This window comes from Arachis hypogaea, chromosome 3, assembly GCF_003086295.3.
Source record: "Arachis hypogaea cultivar Tifrunner chromosome 3, arahy.Tifrunner.gnm2.J5K5, whole genome shotgun sequence".
Taxonomy (NCBI): Eukaryota; Viridiplantae; Streptophyta; class Magnoliopsida; order Fabales; family Fabaceae; genus Arachis; species Arachis hypogaea.
In genome coordinates, this window is record NC_092038.1 from 2,878,950 (window position 1) to 2,899,866 (window position 20,917).

The 20,917-nt window shown below is 34.4% G+C and overlaps 2 protein-coding genes across 3 annotated transcripts; one reads left to right on the plus strand and one right to left on the minus strand.

The window, feature by feature from the left end:
- Window positions 1–1,702: 1,702 nt before the first annotated feature.
- On the minus strand, window positions 1,703–5,082 carry LOC112787638 (U-box domain-containing protein 13). 2 transcript variants are annotated; one of them, XM_025830382.3, is made up of 4 exons: window positions 4,409–5,082; window positions 4,185–4,301; window positions 3,633–4,088; window positions 1,703–3,042 (listed from the first exon to the last, which is right to left on the minus strand). In XM_025830382.3, exons 2-4 carry the CDS (start codon window positions 4,278–4,280, stop codon window positions 1,927–1,929), a joined length of 1,668 nt encoding a protein of 555 aa, XP_025686167.1. In that variant the 5' UTR covers window positions 4,281–4,301; window positions 4,409–5,082; the 3' UTR covers window positions 1,703–1,926. The 2 variants fall into 2 exon arrangements, with proteins under 2 accessions (XP_025686167.1, XP_025686166.1); XM_025830381.3 differs by having other exon boundaries at window positions 4,395–4,997.
- A 7,484-nt stretch (window positions 5,083–12,566) lies between these two features.
- Window positions 12,567–15,858, plus strand: LOC112787664 (putative E3 ubiquitin-protein ligase XBAT31). The gene is made up of 8 exons (XM_025830383.3): window positions 12,567–13,020; window positions 13,140–13,199; window positions 13,329–13,400; window positions 13,489–13,610; window positions 13,726–13,866; window positions 13,976–14,083; window positions 14,342–14,597; window positions 15,087–15,858. Exons 1-8 carry the CDS (start codon window positions 12,838–12,840, stop codon window positions 15,498–15,500), a joined length of 1,356 nt encoding a protein of 451 aa, XP_025686168.1. The 5' UTR covers window positions 12,567–12,837; the 3' UTR covers window positions 15,501–15,858.
- The last annotated feature ends 5,059 nt before the right edge of the window (window positions 15,859–20,917 follow it).

Sequence of the window (20,917 nt, forward strand, 5' to 3'; positions counted from 1 at the left end):
ATAAAAATATTAAATAATGTGAACAATGAATATATCGGATTTTCATTTTACTAGGTATACGGATGGTTATTCTAATATTAAAATTTAGATGAATAATTTAGAGATATAGTGTATTTTGATTTGATTAGTAATTATTCATGTTATTCAAGAAAGTTATTGGTTACTTAGTATTACTCTTATTTTTTTAGATTCATTCTACCGAATATAATGAGAAAATTGTGTTTAAAAAGACATACCCTCACAAACTTGGAATTGATTTAGTTAGGTTAGGACTAATAAGCATAAGATTTAATTTAGATATTGATAAGAAAAAGATGATTTAATTTAGATTGTAGTAATGAAAATAGAGTAGAGAAAAAGAAAAGAGTGATGAGTAAATGTGCAGTTACTACTGGCATGGTACGAATGAATGAAAGAGGGCTCAGAAACTCATGCATGCTTCGTGAACTTCGCTTTTGTGACTGTCTGTATTTGGACACTGATTTCAACCATGATTAATCCACAAAACATTAGTGCCTCTAATCATTAGTCTTTTTTTTTATTCTCCAAATATAAAAGGATTTTCAAAGACATTGGTTATTACTACTCTTAGTATTTGTTAATAAAAGTTATTATAACAAACAAACATAAAATAAATATTAGATTTTTCAATTTTGTAACACACACAGTAATATGCTTGGTTTGTCTTATATATTTTGCTTTACCCTTCTTCGCTGGCCTCTTTTATTTGCATGCATGTTCTTGTTCTTTTTCTTTTTCCATAGTAGGTTGGGGACCTAATCCACCCGTCAATGGCGCAGGCCGTTACCAACAATAATAAGGTACATGCATGCATATGTATATATGAATGTACTTCTAATAAAGTTCCCAGTAGAGTTATATGTACCAAAATTAAAGAAAAAAGATCTCAAGTAAATTATTTAATTAGTAAAAATAATTGTCTACAAGGATGACAAGACTAATTAATCAAGTTTAATACTATACATTCTTAATGCATGATGGGGATCTTGAGCTGTATAATATAAAATATGGGAGTTCTACAAAGATATGAAAGTTAATTATATTAGAATAATGAAGGCCGCAAATCAACATATATACATCACCATTTGGGAGAAACAACCACCATGAATGATGCAGGCCAAACCCCTCAAAATTAGAAAGGACTATAAATGTCAGTTTTTTTTTTTTTTTTTTTGGTCAAGTGGATTGGACAGCCCCCAATCCTAGGCATTACACCCATGTTTCACACACACACACAACACACTCACACACACTACCATGGGTATCATAGGTTCTTAAACCAACAACCAGCCTCAGCTGGGATTTGAACCCGGGTGCAGCGTTATATGAGGCGGACAGGAAAACGACAAGTAGGTTAAAACATAAAACTCAAGAAACCCGATTTGGGTGTTTTGATAGGAAATACATTTTTATGTGCAACACCAAATTGAAGTGTCACATCTTTTAGATTTAGATAAATCATATGGGAACCAGAAGTCAATTGGAGCAGCTATAATAAAATCCAGGTATATAAAAAGACTATACTTGTTCATACTCAACAATATGTAAAAGTGGTCAATGTTTGACCACTTTTTATTTTATTTTTTAATATGGCGTTACTTCTAATTAAAAGCATCCATAACTCTGATTGCAAGTTCAAAGGCCTATTTACATGAACATTGAGGATGATGAGGATAATATATGTTATAATTTGACACTCTTATAGGTCAGGCACACCTGGTCCATTTCTTGTATATATGTTTCTTCTCCCTTTTCAGAGTTTTTGCCATTGTTATTTTCTGTATTATATTACACAAAACAAATGAATTAATGGAGTAGCTTGGTGATCTTCCACCCTTTCCTCTAACACTTAAAAAGAAAGGGGACAAAATGTCAAATGATCAAAAAGCATAGAACAAACACATATTAGGTATTATCAATGCTGGTATGTGCAACATGGTTCAGTTCATTTTGACTCTGCTGCTCAAGGAACCTGCTCATGCGTTCTAGCAATTGTGCTGCCTTCCTTTTTCCTCTATCTGTGCCATTTTGAGCCAAATCCAACAAAGGATCCATCACGCCGAGCTCTCGGGCCTGAGCCAGATATTGTTGATCTCCAGAAGAAAGATGAACCAAGACAGCAGCCGCATTTTCTTTGTTCCTGGGTGAACCATTTGCAATAAACTGTACCAAAAAGGGCACTGCCTCTGCAGCACCAATGGCAGCCTTTCCATCAGGATGGCTAGACAATATTGCCAAAATGGCCAACGCTTCATCCACCATGCTTCCATTGGGTTCTGTTACAAGTTTCATCAATGTGGGAATGGCACCGGCCCTGATTGCCTTTCCCTTGTTCCCTTGATAAATGCATAGATTAAAGAGTGCTGTTGCAGCATCTTTCTTACCCCTCTGAGTACCCTCACTTAGAAGTGTTACTAATGGAGGTATGGCTCCTGAAGCACCAATTGTAACCTTGTTTTCATCAATAACTGATAGGCTGAAAAGTGTTGCTGCTGCATTTTCTCGAGCTTCCATGCTTCCCTTCTTGAGCACATGAACTATGCCTGGAATTGCCCCTGAAGATACAATGCTTCCTTTGTTGTTTTCATATATAGAAAGATTCAGAAGTGCGGTAACAGCATTCTCTTGAGTGCGGGAATCAGGCACAGAGAGGAGACCAACAAGGAGAGGTATTGCACCGGCTTCTGCAATGGCCACACGGTTATCTGCATTGCGCTTTGCAAGAAGCCGGATCTCCCCTGCAGCTGTTCTTCGCTCTTCTGGACTGCCACAAGTCAGCCTTTGGAGAAGAGTTTCAATCTTGCTTCGTTCGGCCGGGGCATAAGCCGACACTGATTTACTAGGTTCGGAATTGCTTGGTCGTCTCGGTGGTTCCATGCCATTTGCTTCGCACCATTGTTCTATGAGGCTTCGCAAGACATAGTTGGGTGTGAGGACGGTACTAGTGAGGCTCTGCTGTGTTTTTGGGCATGTACCATGCCCTGCTTCTAACCACTTCTCAATAGAAGAACGGTCATAAGTCTGCACACAATCATAAAATGCCAATTGTATTGTATTAAGGACTGGTTTCTAAAGTATTTCAAAATTACAGAAATCCATTATGCATAACTTGCAAACTTCAAAACATATGAAGCTCAATAGCATTTGATTTTAGAGAACAAAGGAAGCAAGGTAATATCCAACAATTTTGCTGATAACATGATGCTCAAATGATAGTGAGTACTGAGTAAAACAAGAGTATCCTCATCTGCAAATAACTACGAATCCCAATAAGCCTTACAAGAAAACCACCAATTTGATTCCCGAAAGATTAAAATGCTAACAATTTAGCCTCCAAAAGATATTATATTCTCTTAAGATATCCCAATAATCATTGCACTGACAGATTAGTTCCTAATACATCTTTTGTTAGCGCTACAAGATCTCAGTGGCAAGTATAGAATTCATCATTGAGGTACCACAAGCTAAAAAAACTAATTTCTCATCATTTTGATCTTTTAGGGACCAAACTGGCATTGTGTTTCTAACAATAAAGAACATCATAGGCACAGTTCAGATTTCAGAAACAAACTATAAATATCCCTACAGAGAATGATAGAATACAGACATACCTGTCCTGTTGAAACAATGACAGGATCCTTCATCAATTCAAGAGAAACAGGACATCGAAAATCATCAGGGATAACAGGCGTCTGATGATTCCTTTCATTTGAGACTTGTTTGCTGGTTTTTGAAGAATGGCCCTTTCCTCCTACAGTATCATACACAACTAGATTTTCAGTTTGAACATAATCTTTTATCTTCTTCAATAGCATGGACATCTTCTCAATGCGTCCGGCCGGATCGCCACCACTTACGGCCACCATCTCGTGCAGGGCAAGTGACTCTTGTGTGAGATCAGTTATTCCCATCAATTCCAACTTCTCTGCTAACTGCCGAAAAACATCTGGATTGGTAGCTACATCAGTGTTATTGTTATAGAGGGACAACACATCCTCATACAACTTGGTATCAGGTTCATCAACCCTCCCTTTTGCTCTTCTGAACTGAGCAAGAACTAGCTCAACCTTGATTCATAGGTAGAATTAAACAACATGAGCAAATAGTGGCATTGATTGAGTTGAGTAATGAGTAAGATCACTATGATGCAAATATACACAAACCTGCTCCTTAACTTCATCTGAAATGTCGAGTTGATCACATGAAACCGCCGCCAAAGACTGCTCCAACCTAGCCGAGACCTCATAGAACTTAGTCATAATTTGGTCCCTCTCAAGAACCTGCAAAAGATTAAACCTTTTTCTCAAAATTGCTGGATTATTGGGGGAAAAAAGAGAAAGAATTGAATAAAAAGGGAGATGAGAATAACAAACCATGAAAATCTTACTGCAATTGGCAGCGAAGGAGAGGAAATCCCTGGCGGCTTGAAGAGCGTCCCTTAAGCTCAGCAGGGCATTGAAAGTGTTGGGAGGGAGAAGAGCAGGGTTGAAGTCGCTGATTTCTTGGAAGAAAGGGGTGAGAAGATTGAGCCTTCTGGCTAAGTTGGAAAAGTGCTTCTTGAGCATAGGCCTGAAATCAGAGATGGAACGAATCTCGTTGACCAAGTCAATCAAGATGTCGACTACTCCATCGTCTTGCTGCCCCTCCCCCATGGCGCTCTGATGATGATGATGATGATGATTAAGTTTGCTTAATAATAAGAATCAGTGCAAGTGGAAATTGGAAAAGGAAAAACAAACCACGCTCAATGACTTTTTCCAAATTATTAAAAGAATAAAATATTAATTTATTTGTTCCACATTGTGTGCCTAATTGAGATGAGTAGCAGTGAAAGTAGTTTAGTAGAAGAGAACCAGACCAAGCAAGTTTGTGGGGCCCGCACTAATTGCAAATGGAAAAGAGGAGACTGAACCACTCATTTAGTCTCCATGTGAAACCACCCTCCACCGTTTTTCATTCTGCCTGTGGAAATGCTTAATGAAATACTAGTATATAACTTTTTGGTTAAAACCTCTTTTGCACTACTAATGCAATTCAAATATTTAAGGTGAATGTTATGTTATCTTTGATATTGTGTCTAACTTATTAAAAAAGGCAAATAGATAATATTTAATAAATTTTAAATATTTTATTTTTTATTTTAAATATTTTATTTTTTATTTTTAAAAGAAAGTTAAACAATTTAAGCACCATAATAAAAAGTATTATAGAATTCATTAATATTTAATTCAAAATATTCGATAGGATATGAAAAGTTGAAAACTTTCAAGTTTTAACCACTACGGACCCGTTTGGAACTTTAGAAGTAATTTTTTATTTTTGATATATGAAAAGTAATAATATTAATGTCTGGTATAATTTTTAAAATTAAATTGCAACTTTGTAAGAAGTTATTTAAGAGCTTATAGAGAAGTTAAAAAAATGACTTCTCTCATAATACTTTTACTTTTCATCATATTTCTATAAAATAAACACTTTTAGAGTTAAAAATCCAAACACAAAAAATAACTTATTTATAAGTTACTCTTAATAGAATTATTTATTATTTAAGTTATTTTATCAAGAGAAAGTCTAGGGGCCATCAAATTTTGTAGTTTTTAGCCATCAATTAGCCATCAATGATGTTTTTAATAGTGTGAGATTACATCTAAGGGTGTAGAATCATTCAATTTTCTTTTGATGGTTAAGTGCTGGCTAAAATTTAACAAAAATGCCAGCTCCTTAGCACTTCTCTTTTATTAAAAGAAGCTTAACTAAGTTGGTTACCCAAATTGAACCTATGTCTCATCGGCTCATCCTCATCCACAACTATTTTTTTTTTTTTGTATCAACAATTTTTCTTTTTCTTTTTTGTTTTAGGTCTCCACAAATTTTCTTTTTCTTCCTTCTGTCTTGGAATCGGAAAAAAAAAAAGAGATTTAACTCGTATGAAACTTAACTTCGGGGCTATGATCTTTTTTTTGGGAATTGCAATAAGGGAAATCATCAAATGTTTTATTTTTGAACTTTGAATTCACTCTTGGGTTCTGGACTTCTGGAATACCATTGGGCTGAAACAAAAATAGATATTTTCTACGAACCAGGATAAATAAAACGTTTTTTTGAAATTCATTGTGGATTATCCCATTGGGCTTGTAACAAAATCTTAGCAGGTAAAAGCCAAAAAAAAAGAAAAAGAACTTAAATAGTTAAGTACTGCCACTCAAACCAAGTTGGGTTGGTCTAGTGGTTAGCTCACTAGTCCGCTTAAACAAGTGTCGGGGATTCGAAATAATGTATATATCATGAGGTGATGATATTACAAACTTTTTCTATGTGTATTGCTCTTTTCATAAGCTACTTTTTCTATAAGATGTTTGATGCCTTATTGTGTCCCTCCTTGTATAGCAGAAGTGATTTTAGTTACAAAACTACGATTTATAAGAAGCAAAAATTTCAACTTCTGCGTTGCACTAACTGGCTTTTAGCCTTTAACATTTAACCTTTATTTTTCTTTTACCAACTTTATCCTTTATATGTATTATTGTATTATTTATAAAAATTTTATTATTTCTCTTTATATGAACTCTTTTTTTCTATTATTTATTATTTATACTTTTTACTAATTTTTTATTTGACATCATATATTTTCATAATGGTAATTTTTGTACATTATATTTATTATTATCTTTTTATAATATAATTTATTAATCCCATTAGATAAAAAAATTAAACAAAAAAATTAACCATAAATAATAATAATAATAAAAAATTATAGCGTACCAAAAAAAGTACTAAGAATATTAAAAATATAATATATATAAACATATAAGAAAAAAATATTAAAAAATTAAATATATATAAAAAAATAACATTATAATTTAATGTCATGACCTTTTTAGTAATTATATATCTAAAAGTGATTTTAACTAATATTATCTAAACAATATTTATTTGATCAAAATCAATTTTACTATAAAGTTGCCAAACATAAATCATATTGACACAAACTTACTTCTACCCAAAATCAATTTTATAAAATCACTTTTATTCAAACTCCAGTTTAACCAACCAAATCCAAACACACAAAATGTTGGAGCCTAACTTGTGCTACTTGTTCGGTTCCACAATTGAACCGGACGGATCACTGAAACAAACCGGTTGAACTAAAATAATTAAGAAACAATAACGTGGATATGCCTGTATATGTGTTTAGAACATTCTGTTTTCCCAACGTAGACAGCTCAGTGATGAAGCAATTATAAATTTGACCAACCAATGATGCATTAAAACTGTTGTAATGGATTGTGAAGCATAGAAACATGAATGACATTGCTTGCACATCTTTGTGTTCCATTATCCACAGTTGCCTCTTGTTATACAACAGTGAAAGTTATGGAAATATGATAGATAGAAAACATACACATACAAAGAGAAAAAGGAAAAGAAAGTTAGAGACATATAGAGAATTAGAGATAGTAGCTTTGTCGATCGATCGACTGAGAGAGTGGGGTCGATTATATTCAGGGGCGGAGCTAGGTACAAGCAAAGGGGGGCAATGGCCCCCCCTAATTTTAATTTTTTACATGTAAATTATATATAAATTTCAGTTTAGCCCCCCTTTAAAATTTTATTTTAGTCTTATTTTATTGTGTAAATATTTTTTGCCCCCCTCCAATATTTTTTCTAGCTCCGCCCCTGATTATATTGGATGGATCGAAAGAAATTCATAGCTTAAATATATTACATTTTAAGCCTACTAGTTAATTGTTTTTTTATATAGTTATTTGATGATCTGATCTATTATCAAGCAAACTGTTTCTTGAAGCATAAAAATGATTTCTCTCATTAGGTGATAGTAGGGTGAGTAATTAACTAGCTAATAAGCTTTCTTCAAGAAGATAATTGATTTCAAGGACACTTAATTTGTACCTTGAAGCAATAACTTTGTCATAAAGTTGAAATATCAGTTCAGAAATAATAATGTTATATTATTGTAATGGAAAAGTATAGTTAGTATACAATATAAACTAATTATTGTTTGATATAGTAACGCTTTAGGTTAACTAAAAAGCCGAACAAAAGTCCTTTTTTTGTATTATTTATTATTATTAAGAAATTTGCATAATTTGATGTGTATGCGACATGTAACATCGTATAGAACACTAAAACTAATGAATATGTGCTCAATTGAACACTTCAAGTGGCTAATGGCTGGTAGAATTATTATAAAATGAATTGATTTTTTTTTCATTTTTTATTTATAAACTCCGCCTATGTTACACTTGCGGTACATAGCCGGTCCCAAGTCCGGATAAAGGAGGAGGGTTGTGTTAGGTCTTCGGCAACCAACGTAAAAATATAGCTGAACCCCCCATGACATGAATCAAAGACATTATTGCGCTAAAGTTAGGTCGTTACCCGGAAGTAACGCGCCGTATGGCTCGAGTACGGTGTCAAAGCAAGAGCCGCTGCATCGGTGCCCGGATGTAGTGTTAAATGAGCAAGGGTTCTCGCGTTTTCGTGAACGGACGAGGGTAAATAAGTTAGTTCACAAAGGAAAAGGTAAAGGTCGAAGCGACAAAAGGTTGAGATTTGGGACATGGAACATAGGCACTCTAACAGGAAAGTCCATGGAGGTGGTGGATACCATGACAAGGAGGAAGATTAACATTATGTGCCTACAAGAAACGAAATGGGTTGGTGCAAAGGCTAGGGAGTTGGATTCTTCTGGTTTCAAACTTTGGTATACAGGAAAGGTGAAGAATAGGAATGGAGTTGGAATAATTGTGGATAAGCAGTGGAAGAAGGACGTAGTTGATGTCAAGAGGGTGGGAGATCGGATCATCTCTATCAAACTTGTGGTGGAGGGAGGTGCTTTTCATGTGATTAGCGCCTATGCACCGCAAGTGGGTTCGGACGAACAACACAAGATAAGGTTTTGGGAGGATCTAGAGAGTTTGGTTCAAGGCATATCTTTGGGAGATAAGATTTTCTTAGGAGGAGATTTAAATGGCCATGTTGGGAGAGAAGTGACTGGATATGGGAGTATTCACGGAGGCCATGGTTTCGGGGTGATCAATGCCGAGGGTAAAACTATTTTGGACTTTTCCTCAACTTTTGATCTTCTCATCGCAAATACATATTTTAAAAAGAGAGATGAACATCTTATAACCTATAAGAGTGGCATGACAAGCTCTCAAATCGACTTCTTCTTGTTGAGGAGAGTCGACCGGAAATTTTGCATTAACTGTAAAATTATCCCGGGAGAGAGTTTGACAACACAACATAGGGTGCTCGTCATGGATTTTCGCGTTGAGAAAAAGTTGAGGAAAAGACATCATACGAAGAACCCAAGGACGAGGTGGTGGCGGATGAAAGGTGAGGAACAAAGAAGCTTCCTAAGACGGGTAGGAGAAGAGGCAAGGTGGGATGGGAATGAAAGCGCGGAAGAGATGTGGAGGGAGATGGCAGAAGTTATTAGAAGAACAGCAAAAGAAAGTTTTGGTGAATCTAAAGGAATAGGACCAAGAGACAAGGAGTCCTGGTGGTGGAATGCGAGTATACAAGAAAAGATAAAGATAAAAAGAGAATGCTTTAAAGAGTGGTCTTTATGCCGCAATGCAGATAACTGGAAAAAATATAAGGCGGCTAAGAAAGAGACAAAAGTGGCTGTAAGTGAAGCAAGAACAAGAGCATATGAGGGTCTCTACCAGTCTTTGGACACGAAAGAAGGAGAAAAATGTATATATAGAATTGCAAAGAGCCGGGAAAGAAGAACGAGAGATTTGGATCAGGTTAAGTGCATAAAGGATAAGGATGGAGAGGTGTTGGCTCAAGAGGAGAAGATTAATGAAAGGTGGAAGAGCTACTTCTACGAGTTATTTAATGAGGGACAGAAGACTCTTCCGAGCCTTGGTCGATTATGCACAAGGGAAGAAGATCAAAACTTTGACTACTATCGAAGGATTCGAGACTTCGAGGTAAAAGAGGCTCTAAAGCAGATGAAAAATGGCAGGGCAGTAGGACCTGATAATATCCCGATTGAGGTTTGGAAGGGTCTTGGAGGAAAAGGCATCAACTGGTTAACCAAGTTTTTTAATGAGATTTTAAGGTCAAAGAAGATGCCTGATGAGTGGAGAAAGAGCACCTTGGTACCTATCTACAAGAATAAGGGGGATATACAAAGTTGCGAAAATTATAGAGAGATTAAGCTTATGAGTCATACTATGAAGTTATGGGAAAGGGTGATAGAACGGAGGTTGAGAAAAGAGACACAAGTAACAGAGAACCAATTTGGATTTATGCCAGGCAGATCTACCACTGAAGCGATATACCTATTAAGAAGGATGATGGAGAGGTATCGTAGTAATAAAAGGGATCTACACATGGTGTTTATTGATTTGGAAAAAGCGTATGATAGGGTACCAAGGGAGGTCTTATGGAAGGTTTTAGAAAAGAGGAGAGTAAGGATCGCATATATTCGGGCAATTAAAGACATGTATGATGGGGCCACAACTAGTGTGAAGACTCAAGGTGGTGTGACAGAGGAATTCCCTATTGGTATAGGATTACACCAGGGATCATCCTTAAGTCCATACCTTTTCACATTAGTCTTGGAAGTACTCACAGAGCACATCCAAGAGCTTGTGCCATGGTGCATGCTTTTTGCCGATGATATCGTCCTTATGGGAGAGTCAAGGGAAGACCTAAATAAGAAGTTGGAGTTATGGAGAGAAGCTCTAGAAGTGTATGGTCTGTGCATAAGCCGTAGCAAGACGGAATATATGGAATGTAAGTTCAGTCTGAGAAGGGAAAACTCCAATATAGAGGTGAAAATTGGAGAGAACACCTTACGAAAAGTTAAAAGTTTTAAGTATCTTGGGTGCATCATACAGGATAATGGAGAGATTGAACATGATGTAAATCATAGGATCCAAGCAGGTTGGTCAAAATGGCGGAGTGCATCTGGTTTTATATGCGACAAAAAAGTGCCTTTAAAACTTAAAGGTAAATTCTATCGCACCGCTATAAGACCGGCTATGCTGTATGGTACGGAGTGTTGGGCGACTAAAGGAGAGCACGAACATAAGCTGAGTGTGGCAGAGATGAAGATGTTGAGATGGATGAGTGGTCATACGCGATTGGATAAAATAAGGAATGAAGATATAAGGGAGAGAGTTGGAGTAGCACCCATTGTGGAAAAGATGGTTGAATCGCGTCTCAGGTGGTTTGGACATGTGAGAAGAAGACCGATAGAACATCCAGTCAGGAGGGTGGATGAGATGGAAGATGGACAAAGGGCGAAAGGCAGAGGAAGACCTAAGAAGACCATCCATGAGGTGGTCAAACGAGATCTACATGTAAACGGTCTCTCTGTAGACATGATACATGACAGAGCACAATGACGTCGTTTGATTCATGTAGCCGACCCACTTAGTGGGACAAGGCTTTGTTGTTGTTGTTGTTGTTGTTTTTATTTATATATCCAAGAAAGGGATTAATAGTATAATTGAATTGAATGGTCTACGGAAGACATTCATAATATGATGTGATCCATCAACCAAGGTTGCTGTTTTGACAATTATCTTTTAAAGGTTGCAGTTTTGACTATAACTTGAATGGATGGATACTCAAGAATTTTCCAAGACTATTAGTCCATTACAAAGCGAAAGAAATACCAAGACCCATTCAAAATAATTAAATGGAAGACGCGTATTTTGAATTTTTAAGTTCAAACCCATTTTTGGGTCTCCTTTTTTACATGTTCACTTGCTTTATGTTTCATCCTTTTAATGTATTAAACAATAACACATGTCATTTTCTATCTATTTTTATAAGTACTTGATTAGCCTTCTACTTGATTATCAATTATCATAACTCAGATCTTATTACATACTCTAATTAACCATAACCCCCTTTTTAACGTCAAAATCAAGTGAATAAAAAAATTATTTATTAATAAATTTAGATAAAAATTTAAGTGTAGTTAATTTCGTGTAAAACTTAAATTTAAAGATTAATTTTAAAGATTAATCCTCTTAACATTAATTTTATTTTTCTATATATATACAATTTAAATTTAAACACCACAAATTCAAAAGGAAAACTAATAGTTAAAATTTATTAATATATCAAATTATTTTATAGAAATTCAGGTGAAAATAAGTGTATTTAAGTTTTTTTTATTAAAGATAATGAGATTTGAAAAATGGATAATTTCCAATGAAAAAAATATTTGAGAGAATAAAATGTAATTTTTTATTTTTAATTCTCTAAGTGTGACTAAAATTAAATAAAAAAAATAATAAAAAATTAAATTAAATATTAGATAGTATTTAATTTTTTTTATTGCACAAGAACCATTCTCTAAGATTTAAATTCACTATCTCTTAATTCAGTATGAAAATATTATATTATTTAAATTATAACTCATTGATAAGTGCATCTAAATTTCTACCGAGAATAATTGATTGTAAAATAATATTTGAAGAGAGTAGAAAAATATGATGAGTTTGATTGGGCAATGATCCAAGTCCTAAGTTAGTAGTGATATTTTGATATAGGAAGAAAGAGCTTACCCTATGAGTGACCTAAGAGCTACGAGGATGTAATAATGTTAGTAGCATTTCTGAGGGATCTCCAAAGCCAACTCACTCACTCACTGCTCTGACACACTTACCCCTCTTTCTCTCTCTCTTGTCTCCAACTCTAACTCAAACTCACTCACAACCCCCAACCTCCATAAATGTGAAAACTTTCTTCCACTCTTAGATTTAAACCCAACTCCACCACCCACCCACCACCTTATCTTCTCTGCCAAAAGGGTGGCGCAACATGGGTCAGGGGATGAGTTGCAGAGCTAGTGGCAATGAACATGGTCTCTTCCGTGCTGTTCAGCATGGCGACATTGGAACCGTTTCTTCTCTGCTTCAAACACACCCTACTCTCATGCACCACACCACTGTCTATGACCGCCACTCTCCCCTTCACATTGCTGCTGCCAATGGCCACTTTCAGGTCTTCTCTTTCTATTAGATTCACTTCCCCTTTTCGATCTTTTTTTCTGGGTCTCTCTCAAAATTCCTCCTTTTCTATGTATCTGCTCACAATGTTTTGTTTCTGTTTTTGAGTTTCAGATTTTGTCTAGGCTTTTGGATGGATCTGTGAATCCAGATGTGTTGAATCGCCAAAAGCAGGTGCCTTTCTATAAATGCTATTCTCAATTTTATTATTAATTTTTTTGGTTCTCTCATCATGTAGGTTTTTTTTTTTAAATGTTGTCTTACTTGTTTTTTGTTGCATTGTGCATTTGAACTCCGCTTCAGACTCCACTTATGTTGGCAGCGATGCACGGCAAGATCGCCTGTGTGGAAAAGCTCCTTGAAGCTGGTGCTAATGTGTGTGAAATTTCCCAAATTTCTCTTGATTTTGATTTTTTAATTATGATGAAAAGGAAAAAGCTAAATGGTAATTTTTGAATTTCAGGTGTTATTGTTTGATACTCATTATGGCAGAACATGCTTGCACTATGCTGCTTACTATGGTCATTCTTCTTGCCTCAAGGCAATTCTTTCTGCTGCTCAAACAAGTCCAGTGGCTGCATCTTGGTTGGTCCCTTTTTCCTCTATTAGGCATCAATTCCTTCCTCAATTGGGAACTTCTCATGATGCTTCAAAGAATTTGAAATCGAAAAGTTGACACTAATTTCATTTAACTTTGTAGGGGGTTTGCACGGTTTGTGAATATTAGAGATGGTAGAGGTGCAACACCATTGCACTTAGCAGCGCGACAAAGACGAGCTGAATGTGTACATATTCTATTGAATAGTGGAGCTCTTGTTTGTGCTGCAACTGGAAGATACAGGTATGACTTGGTGTTCACAGAGTTTTCTTTGTGATTACTGGCTTGAATTCGATCAATTCGCTTGTTTCGCAAGAAATCGATGATGAATTGGTGTTTGCTATACTTGCAGCTGTCCTGGTAGCACTCCTCTTCATCTGGCAGCTAGAGCAGGGTCCCTTGATTGTGTCCGGAAACTCTTGGCATGGGGTGCAGATCGTCTTCAGCGCGATGCATCTGGGTAATTTTTCATTTCTTTAACATAAATGTTACTACTAGAGATGTGTGTGTGAAAATGTCTCGTCAAAGCGAATGTTGTTTATTTTGAGGGGTTTGCCCAATTAAACTTATACTTTCATTTAAAAAAATGTTGGCATTCATAATTAGACTACTAGAATGGATTCATAATCTAACTGACCATGTTCTTATAAGTTTTAGTTCTTCTCAAAGTGACTAGAATTGCCTTCATATTTTCATGCGGTACGGCATGTTGATGCAGGCGAATACCTCATGTGGTTGCTCTGAAACACAAACATGGTGCATGTGCAGCATTGTTAAACCCTGCATCTGCAGAGCCTCTAGTTTGGCCATCACCCTTGAAGGTAATAAGTGAGCTTAATCCGGAGGCCAAAGCGCTATTAGAGCAGGCACTGATGGATGCAAACAGAGAAAGGGAGAAAAACATCTTGAAGGGAAGTGAGTACTCTCTTCCATCTCCTTCGGACTCTGATGGAGCAGATGATAATATCTCAGAGGTAACTTTACACCCTTTAAATCTATATCAAGTTCTTAGATATGCATTTGAATTGAGTCAAACCAGGTAGCTAATGATATGGATAGTTTGCAAATACATCAAATATTTAAGGTTTAAGTTTTATATCTTTTACTATGTTGTTCAATCATGCATAAGGTCATTATGGGGGATTTTCAATGTGAGATTTGCTTTTTGACCATAAAAACAAACCAAAGGAGACACCTTAGAAAAATCAAAGCCTTTATAGACATTGTGTTTTGTGCTGTCCCACACCATTATACTCTGCATCTACACTTAGATGTCCTATTTAATGTCCCAATTATGAAATTCAAATAAAGCAAATGTTTTTGTGTACACATTTTACCTCGTATACCAAGTCGACACACTTTTCTAACAGCAACAATCATTTTTTACACTCTAGTGAGAGAGAAACTTGTTATAGCTTTTGGCTTGAACCATTCTTATTGTGGGATATTGTAATGTTTTTCAGATGAGTGAGACAGAATTGTGCTGCATATGCTTTGAGCAAGTTTGCACAATTGAAGTCCAAGATTGTGGCCACCAAATGTGTGCACAATGCACACTAGCACTCTGCTGCCACAATAAGCCGAACCCTGTCACGGCTTCGCTTACGGCACCAGTTTGCCCCTTCTGCCGAAGCACCATCGCCAGGCTGGCAGTTATCAAGATAGATTACCACGACGACTTTGATCCAGACAGTGTCGAAATTAGTTGTTCCAAGCACAGCAAGTCAAGGAAGTCCTGGAACTTCAATGAGTGCAGTAGCAGCAGCTTCAACAAGGGATTACCTGCCGCCGCAGTCGGTTCATTCGGAAAGGTGGGCAGCCGAAGCTCCGGAAGGGTTGTTGCTGAAAATGAGTGGGTTGATAACAAGCAACAGTGATGCATTGTTGATATCAATATTTCACCAAATTGGTAAATGTTGAAGTAACAAGTTGCTTGATGAAGAAGAAAAAATGAAAAGCATGGAAAGAATGATATACTGTATAATGTAATATATTGGGAAGTAAGCAAAGTTACTTGAGAATGAAGAAGCATCACCTGCATCGATGATTTTGGGCATGATCAAATCAAATGGATATTGTGTATAATTAAGTATTCAAGTGAAGTGAGAAATTCTTTTTCTCGGCAAAGTAGCCAGAAAGTCTAAGATCATATGAAAATGTATTGTATTTGCTTCTTATTTGTTTCTGTGTATCAAAATATTCAATAATATCACGTGGCAATTGTTTTCTTCAGCATATTTAAATTCTTTATAAGTGCCCTTCAATACAATTTTGAGAGGAAAAGCAGAAAAGGGCCTGGGTGTGATGTGATGAATTGAATTAACAGAGAAAGAATGAGGACAAGTTAATGTGTCAGGTGGCAGAGAAAAAGTCATCTGATCTAACATGCATGTTGATATACATGCACAACTAGCATCATTGATCCAATAACTGTCAATACTGAATGAATGAATGAATGAACAGAATACAGAATAGGATCAATAATAATTTTGGGTTGAATGCCAAGTGACACTGTTCCTATCAGACATCAATAATCTGAAAACTGAAAAGGATAACACATACTCACTCCTGTCATCCAGGGCCTTGCTTATTCAAGATCACACTTTTCTTTTTCTCACTCAAAATATCAAAACTTTTAATGTCTAATTAATTAATTAAATTGAAGCTGAGAGAATAACTAATATACTACTAGTACTTTTCAGTTTTCAGTTCAAACCAACATCAATCAATATAATATAAAATAGGTTTTACTTAGTTGCATTGGTCTTTGTCTATGTGTCTGCTGCATAAATAAAATATGAATGAATTTGCACACTCAAATCAAAATATATTACTAGTAAGATGCAAAAATATCTAGATAAGTGGGTCACACATGGGACCTTGTCACAGATGAAATAATTAAGAATTTGGTAATCTAGCCATTAGAATCCAAATCAAAGTGGTTGTATATTCAAAAATCAAAGTAGGAGCGTACAATGTACGATATAATGCAATAATGCTAAACACTAAAAAGAAAAGAAAAAAGGTGCATACGTGTATCTTTGTATGTATATATATGTATGTATGATGATTAAACGAATTCAGAAGTCAGTGGATATGAATATCCATCAAATCAATCAAATTTTTTTCTCGAAATTTTAGAAGATAAAAAAAAATAAAAAAAGGGTTTTAAAAATAAAAGCATCGTTTTCTCTTGTCCCTGAACATTGACGTTTTCAACTTTCACAGATTTGGAAAATTTTGAGTAAGCGAGCGTCACACTAGCCAACACGAGATCAGGTTACTTTATTTATTTATACATAGTACAACAGTACTATTTATTTATTTATTTATTTATTTATCTGCTTCCCATACTGTAAATTTTGATTTATGTTTTTTATTTTTTAAATATTACAAGCTTTACCGTATAGGAAAGTAACACCAATACTTTTTTGAATTATAGTATCTGTGTATCTAATATATTTTTTTTTTAAAGATAATAAGTTATATTTTATTAATTATTGAAAAATAAAATATAAAAGTGTTTAAAAATAAGATAGCATAATAAAAAGTGAAAATTTTTTAAAAATAATATATTAGAGATATTCATTCAACGGTACATCGTCGAAAAAAAAAATATTAAAAAAGAAAGAATGATAAATCAAATTGAATGAAATTAAGAGTTTGTCTCATATAAAAGACGATCTAAACGGGGAGATCTTTGGATTTCACGGAGTAAGTTGACAAAGTTTGCTAGAATGGCAGACGGCATTGAAGTAGAACCTTCAAAAATCAACTGGTTGCGAGTTTTTCAGGAGTTCCAACAAATGATGACAAGCAATTGAGGATTACGGTCAGCATTCTTCAACGGGTTAGGCATCTCTGTTGATGCAGTCCACTATGTCCAAAAGTCATTAGGACTTTGAGGGGGAAGACAGTCACGAAGATAACTCTGAGACTATACATCTTTAATTCTAGAGCAATTGATCAAATAATGAGTGACTGTTTCTGTTGCTTCATAACAGCAGGGACATATTGATGATATAAATGGGGTGTAGTAATGAATCTGAGTAAGCACCGAAAGCCGGCCATAGAGAGCTTTTCAGATAAATAACTTAATTTTGTGAGACAAATTCAACTTTTATAGATCAATCCAAGATTTTTTCTGTTGCATATAATTAGAGCAAAGCTCTAGTGTTATATTTTATATACATACTTTGTCTTCTTGTTTTGTAAAAAATTAAGTCTGTGTTGCTGCCCATGCATGGTGACATTAAGCACCGAAAGCCGGCCATAGAGAGCTTTTCAGATAAATAACTTAATTTTGTGAGACAAATTCAACTTTTATAGATCAATCCAAGATTTTTTCTGTTGCATATAATTAGAGCAAAGCTCTAGTGTTATATTTTATATACATACTTTGTCTTCTTGTTTTGTAAAAAATTAAGTCTGTGTTGCTGCCCATGCATGGTGACATTAAGCACCGAAAGCCGGCCATAGAGAACTTTTCAGATAAATAACTTAATTTTGTGAGACAAATTCAATTTTTATAGATCAATCCAAGATTTTTTCTGTTGCATATAATTAGAGCAAAGCTCTAGTGTTATATTTTATATACATACTTTGTCTTCTTGTTTTGTAAAAAATTAAGTCTGTGTTGCTGCCCATGCTTCTTAGTTTATCATGCATGGTGACATTTTGAGAATGAATAGTAGACTGGTAGGAGTAGTACACAATAAAATGTCAATGCCTGTATTATAAATGTCACGCAGCATCATTTTTTTTCCCTTTTGATTAGTACAGTACTATCTTTACATTTTGGGTCGAATAATTTATTTATTTTTAACTGAATCTTAAAATTCCTGAATACCCTTATTGTACATTTCTTTCAGAAGGATAGTATTCAAATTTAATGTTGCTATTTCATATTTATTTTACTAACTTTAAAAATTTAGGTGCATCGTTGAATATTGAGGGAATATAAGACCTCAAATGATACTACCTAAAAAGATAGTAATTAAAAGAAAAATGATCAACCTCTAACAGAGGAACACAAAAAGAAGAAAAAAACTTTTTTTTTCAAGATGGTCATAGTAATTTGAGTAATTTACTCATTTAAATTGTTATGAGAAAAAAGTTACTAGATTACAACTTTTTGAATAGGAAGACACAAATGTAACTTTTGCAATTATATATAAATCGCGATAGGATATCATGGTTTAGAAGTGTACATGAAGAGATACTGTGATATAAAGCGGTTTAGAAAAGTTGAGTTTGAATCCAATTATATGTGCTAATTATAAATTCTTCATACATTATTCCATTATGCCTCCAATTGTGAGTACTAGACCGGTTAACCATCGTCTTACCTTGAATACCCTTTACTCAGACCGGTTAATCATCGCATCCAATTCAAAAACCTTAAGGTAATAAGTTAATGAGTCTCTCATCTTATAAATTCCTCACTCTTCCTTACTTTCTTCATTTTAAGACTAATTTCATCACTCCTCACACTTGCAACATTAACACATAGCTACACATGTTATAGGCATGTAATTTCTTTAAAAAAGTTTATGTATGTAGTGACAATTAAAATTGAATGCACAAGTATTTTATATGATATATCCCATTGAAAGATTTATGTCATCCTAGTTTCGTTTTGTTTTTGTTTATTTAACTAGCTAGTGCTCTAGAATCTACAGCCTTCAACTTTCATAGTTTAGACAATGCAAGTAGACCTAACCAATCGTGGTCCAAAACTATATTATTTACTTGAAGCTAAAGGTAAATAAAAATAACAATTAAATTAACTGCATTTTGATAATTGAATTGTGGCAGTAGGAGTATGAGTAGTAGTGGTATGCACAGAAGCAGAATAGAAGATGATAAATTTGTACACTATTGATGCAGGGTCCTCAACCTGATCCACACACACAAGCATGCAATTGCAGTGCAAAAAATAGAGAAATTTTGTGGCATATTCTATTCAAATCAATGTCAGTCTAGCCACATGAATTCTCTCAGCAATTACTACGGATATGGGAACACACATTCACCTACCGTACCATACCATTCCCTTCCCTTTTTTATTATTATTATTATTTAAAAAGTCATTTTATCTATGCAACTTTTCACCGACCTCTCATCAGATGAAGCAGAATGTAACGTGCTGAATAATGACATGGATTTTCTTAAACATCAATCAATTGAATAATGATAATGTTATGTATGTATTACAAAGAAAAGAAAAGATCCAACACTCCAATATAACAATGAAATAAACAAGGATGTTGATATTATTGGTATCTCAATTTTATTAAAGTCCCATAAAAGAATAAAAAAATTAGAAAAAAAGCAAGGTGGGTACGACACCTGAGGTGTCAGATTTGAGAAGAAGGAATCATGAATTGTTGCTTTGGTTTTCATGATTAGTAGGTAGTGGTAAAAAGGGTAAAACTTTGCTTTCATGTAAATGAGGGTGTCCTTGGCAAAACCGTACTTCAAATGAACACAAAGAAGAAGAGAAGAAGAGAGTAAGGTATGAATTCCAGTTGCATACTTGTGGAGACTAGAAAGGATCCATTCCCTATATGCCCACTTTGGAAGTTTCACAAATCTAGTAACCACTTTCCTAAAATATACATACATACATATATTTTGTGACACTCTTCATTTTGATTTTACATTCCTATTTACTCATTCCAGTAACATTAATTAAGATAAACAATAAAGGATAACCAAAATATTTGTTTAATCGAAAGCAGTTAGAACTTCTCTTATTTAACTTAGAATTAGTAAATATTAAATAAAATAAATTTTGACTATTTTTTTATTAACATTACTGAAATGATAAATAACTCTCTATTTTTTATAAGAAGAAATATCGGAAATTAATTTTTAATTGTTTATTATTGATCAATTTTTCATTATAATTTTGATAAATTGACAGAAAAATATCGGTTTTATAATCATAATTAAATTTTATATAAATTTTTTATGTTAATTAATTAAAACTTATATACATTTTTAGAAGACAATAAAAATTAGTTTAATTCAGTCTGAAATTATTTTATTTTGTATTTAGTAATTATCATTAATTATTTCTGTAATTAATAAATAATATTAAATGTAATATATATATATAGTAGTGCAATTATCTCTTCCCCGAAATAAGAGAAAGGTGAGATTCATTTGACTTAGAGAATAGAGTGGAGGAGGAGGGCCTAATCACCTTAATTATAGGAGAAACCATATGATTAGGGGATTGTTAAAGTCATAAAGTGGTGTTGTATTAATAATTAATTAAGGAAGGATC

Bases quoted from the DNA above. Each gene is read 5' to 3' on its own strand.
- LOC112787664 (XM_025830383.3), top strand. From the start codon at position 12,838: ATGGGTCAGGGGATGAGTTGCAGAGCTAGTGGCAATGAACATGGTCTC. The intron at 13,401-13,488 runs GTGTGTGAAATT...TTTGAATTTCAG, and splicing joins TCCTTGAAGCTGGTGCTAAT to GTGTTATTGTTTGATACTCA. The intron at 13,611-13,725 runs GTTGGTCCCTTT...TTAACTTTGTAG, and splicing joins AGTCCAGTGGCTGCATCTTG to GGGGTTTGCACGGTTTGTGA.
- LOC112787638 (XM_025830381.3), bottom strand. From the start codon at position 4,673: ATGGGGGAGGGGCAGCAAGACGATGGAGTAGTCGACATCTTGATTGAC. The intron at 4,089-4,184 runs GTTTGTGTATAT...CTATGAATCAAG, and splicing joins CAGATGAAGTTAAGGAGCAG to GTTGAGCTAGTTCTTGCTCA. The intron at 3,043-3,632 runs GTATGTCTGTAT...GATTGTGTGCAG, and splicing joins TCATTGTTTCAACAGGACAG to ACTTATGACCGTTCTTCTAT.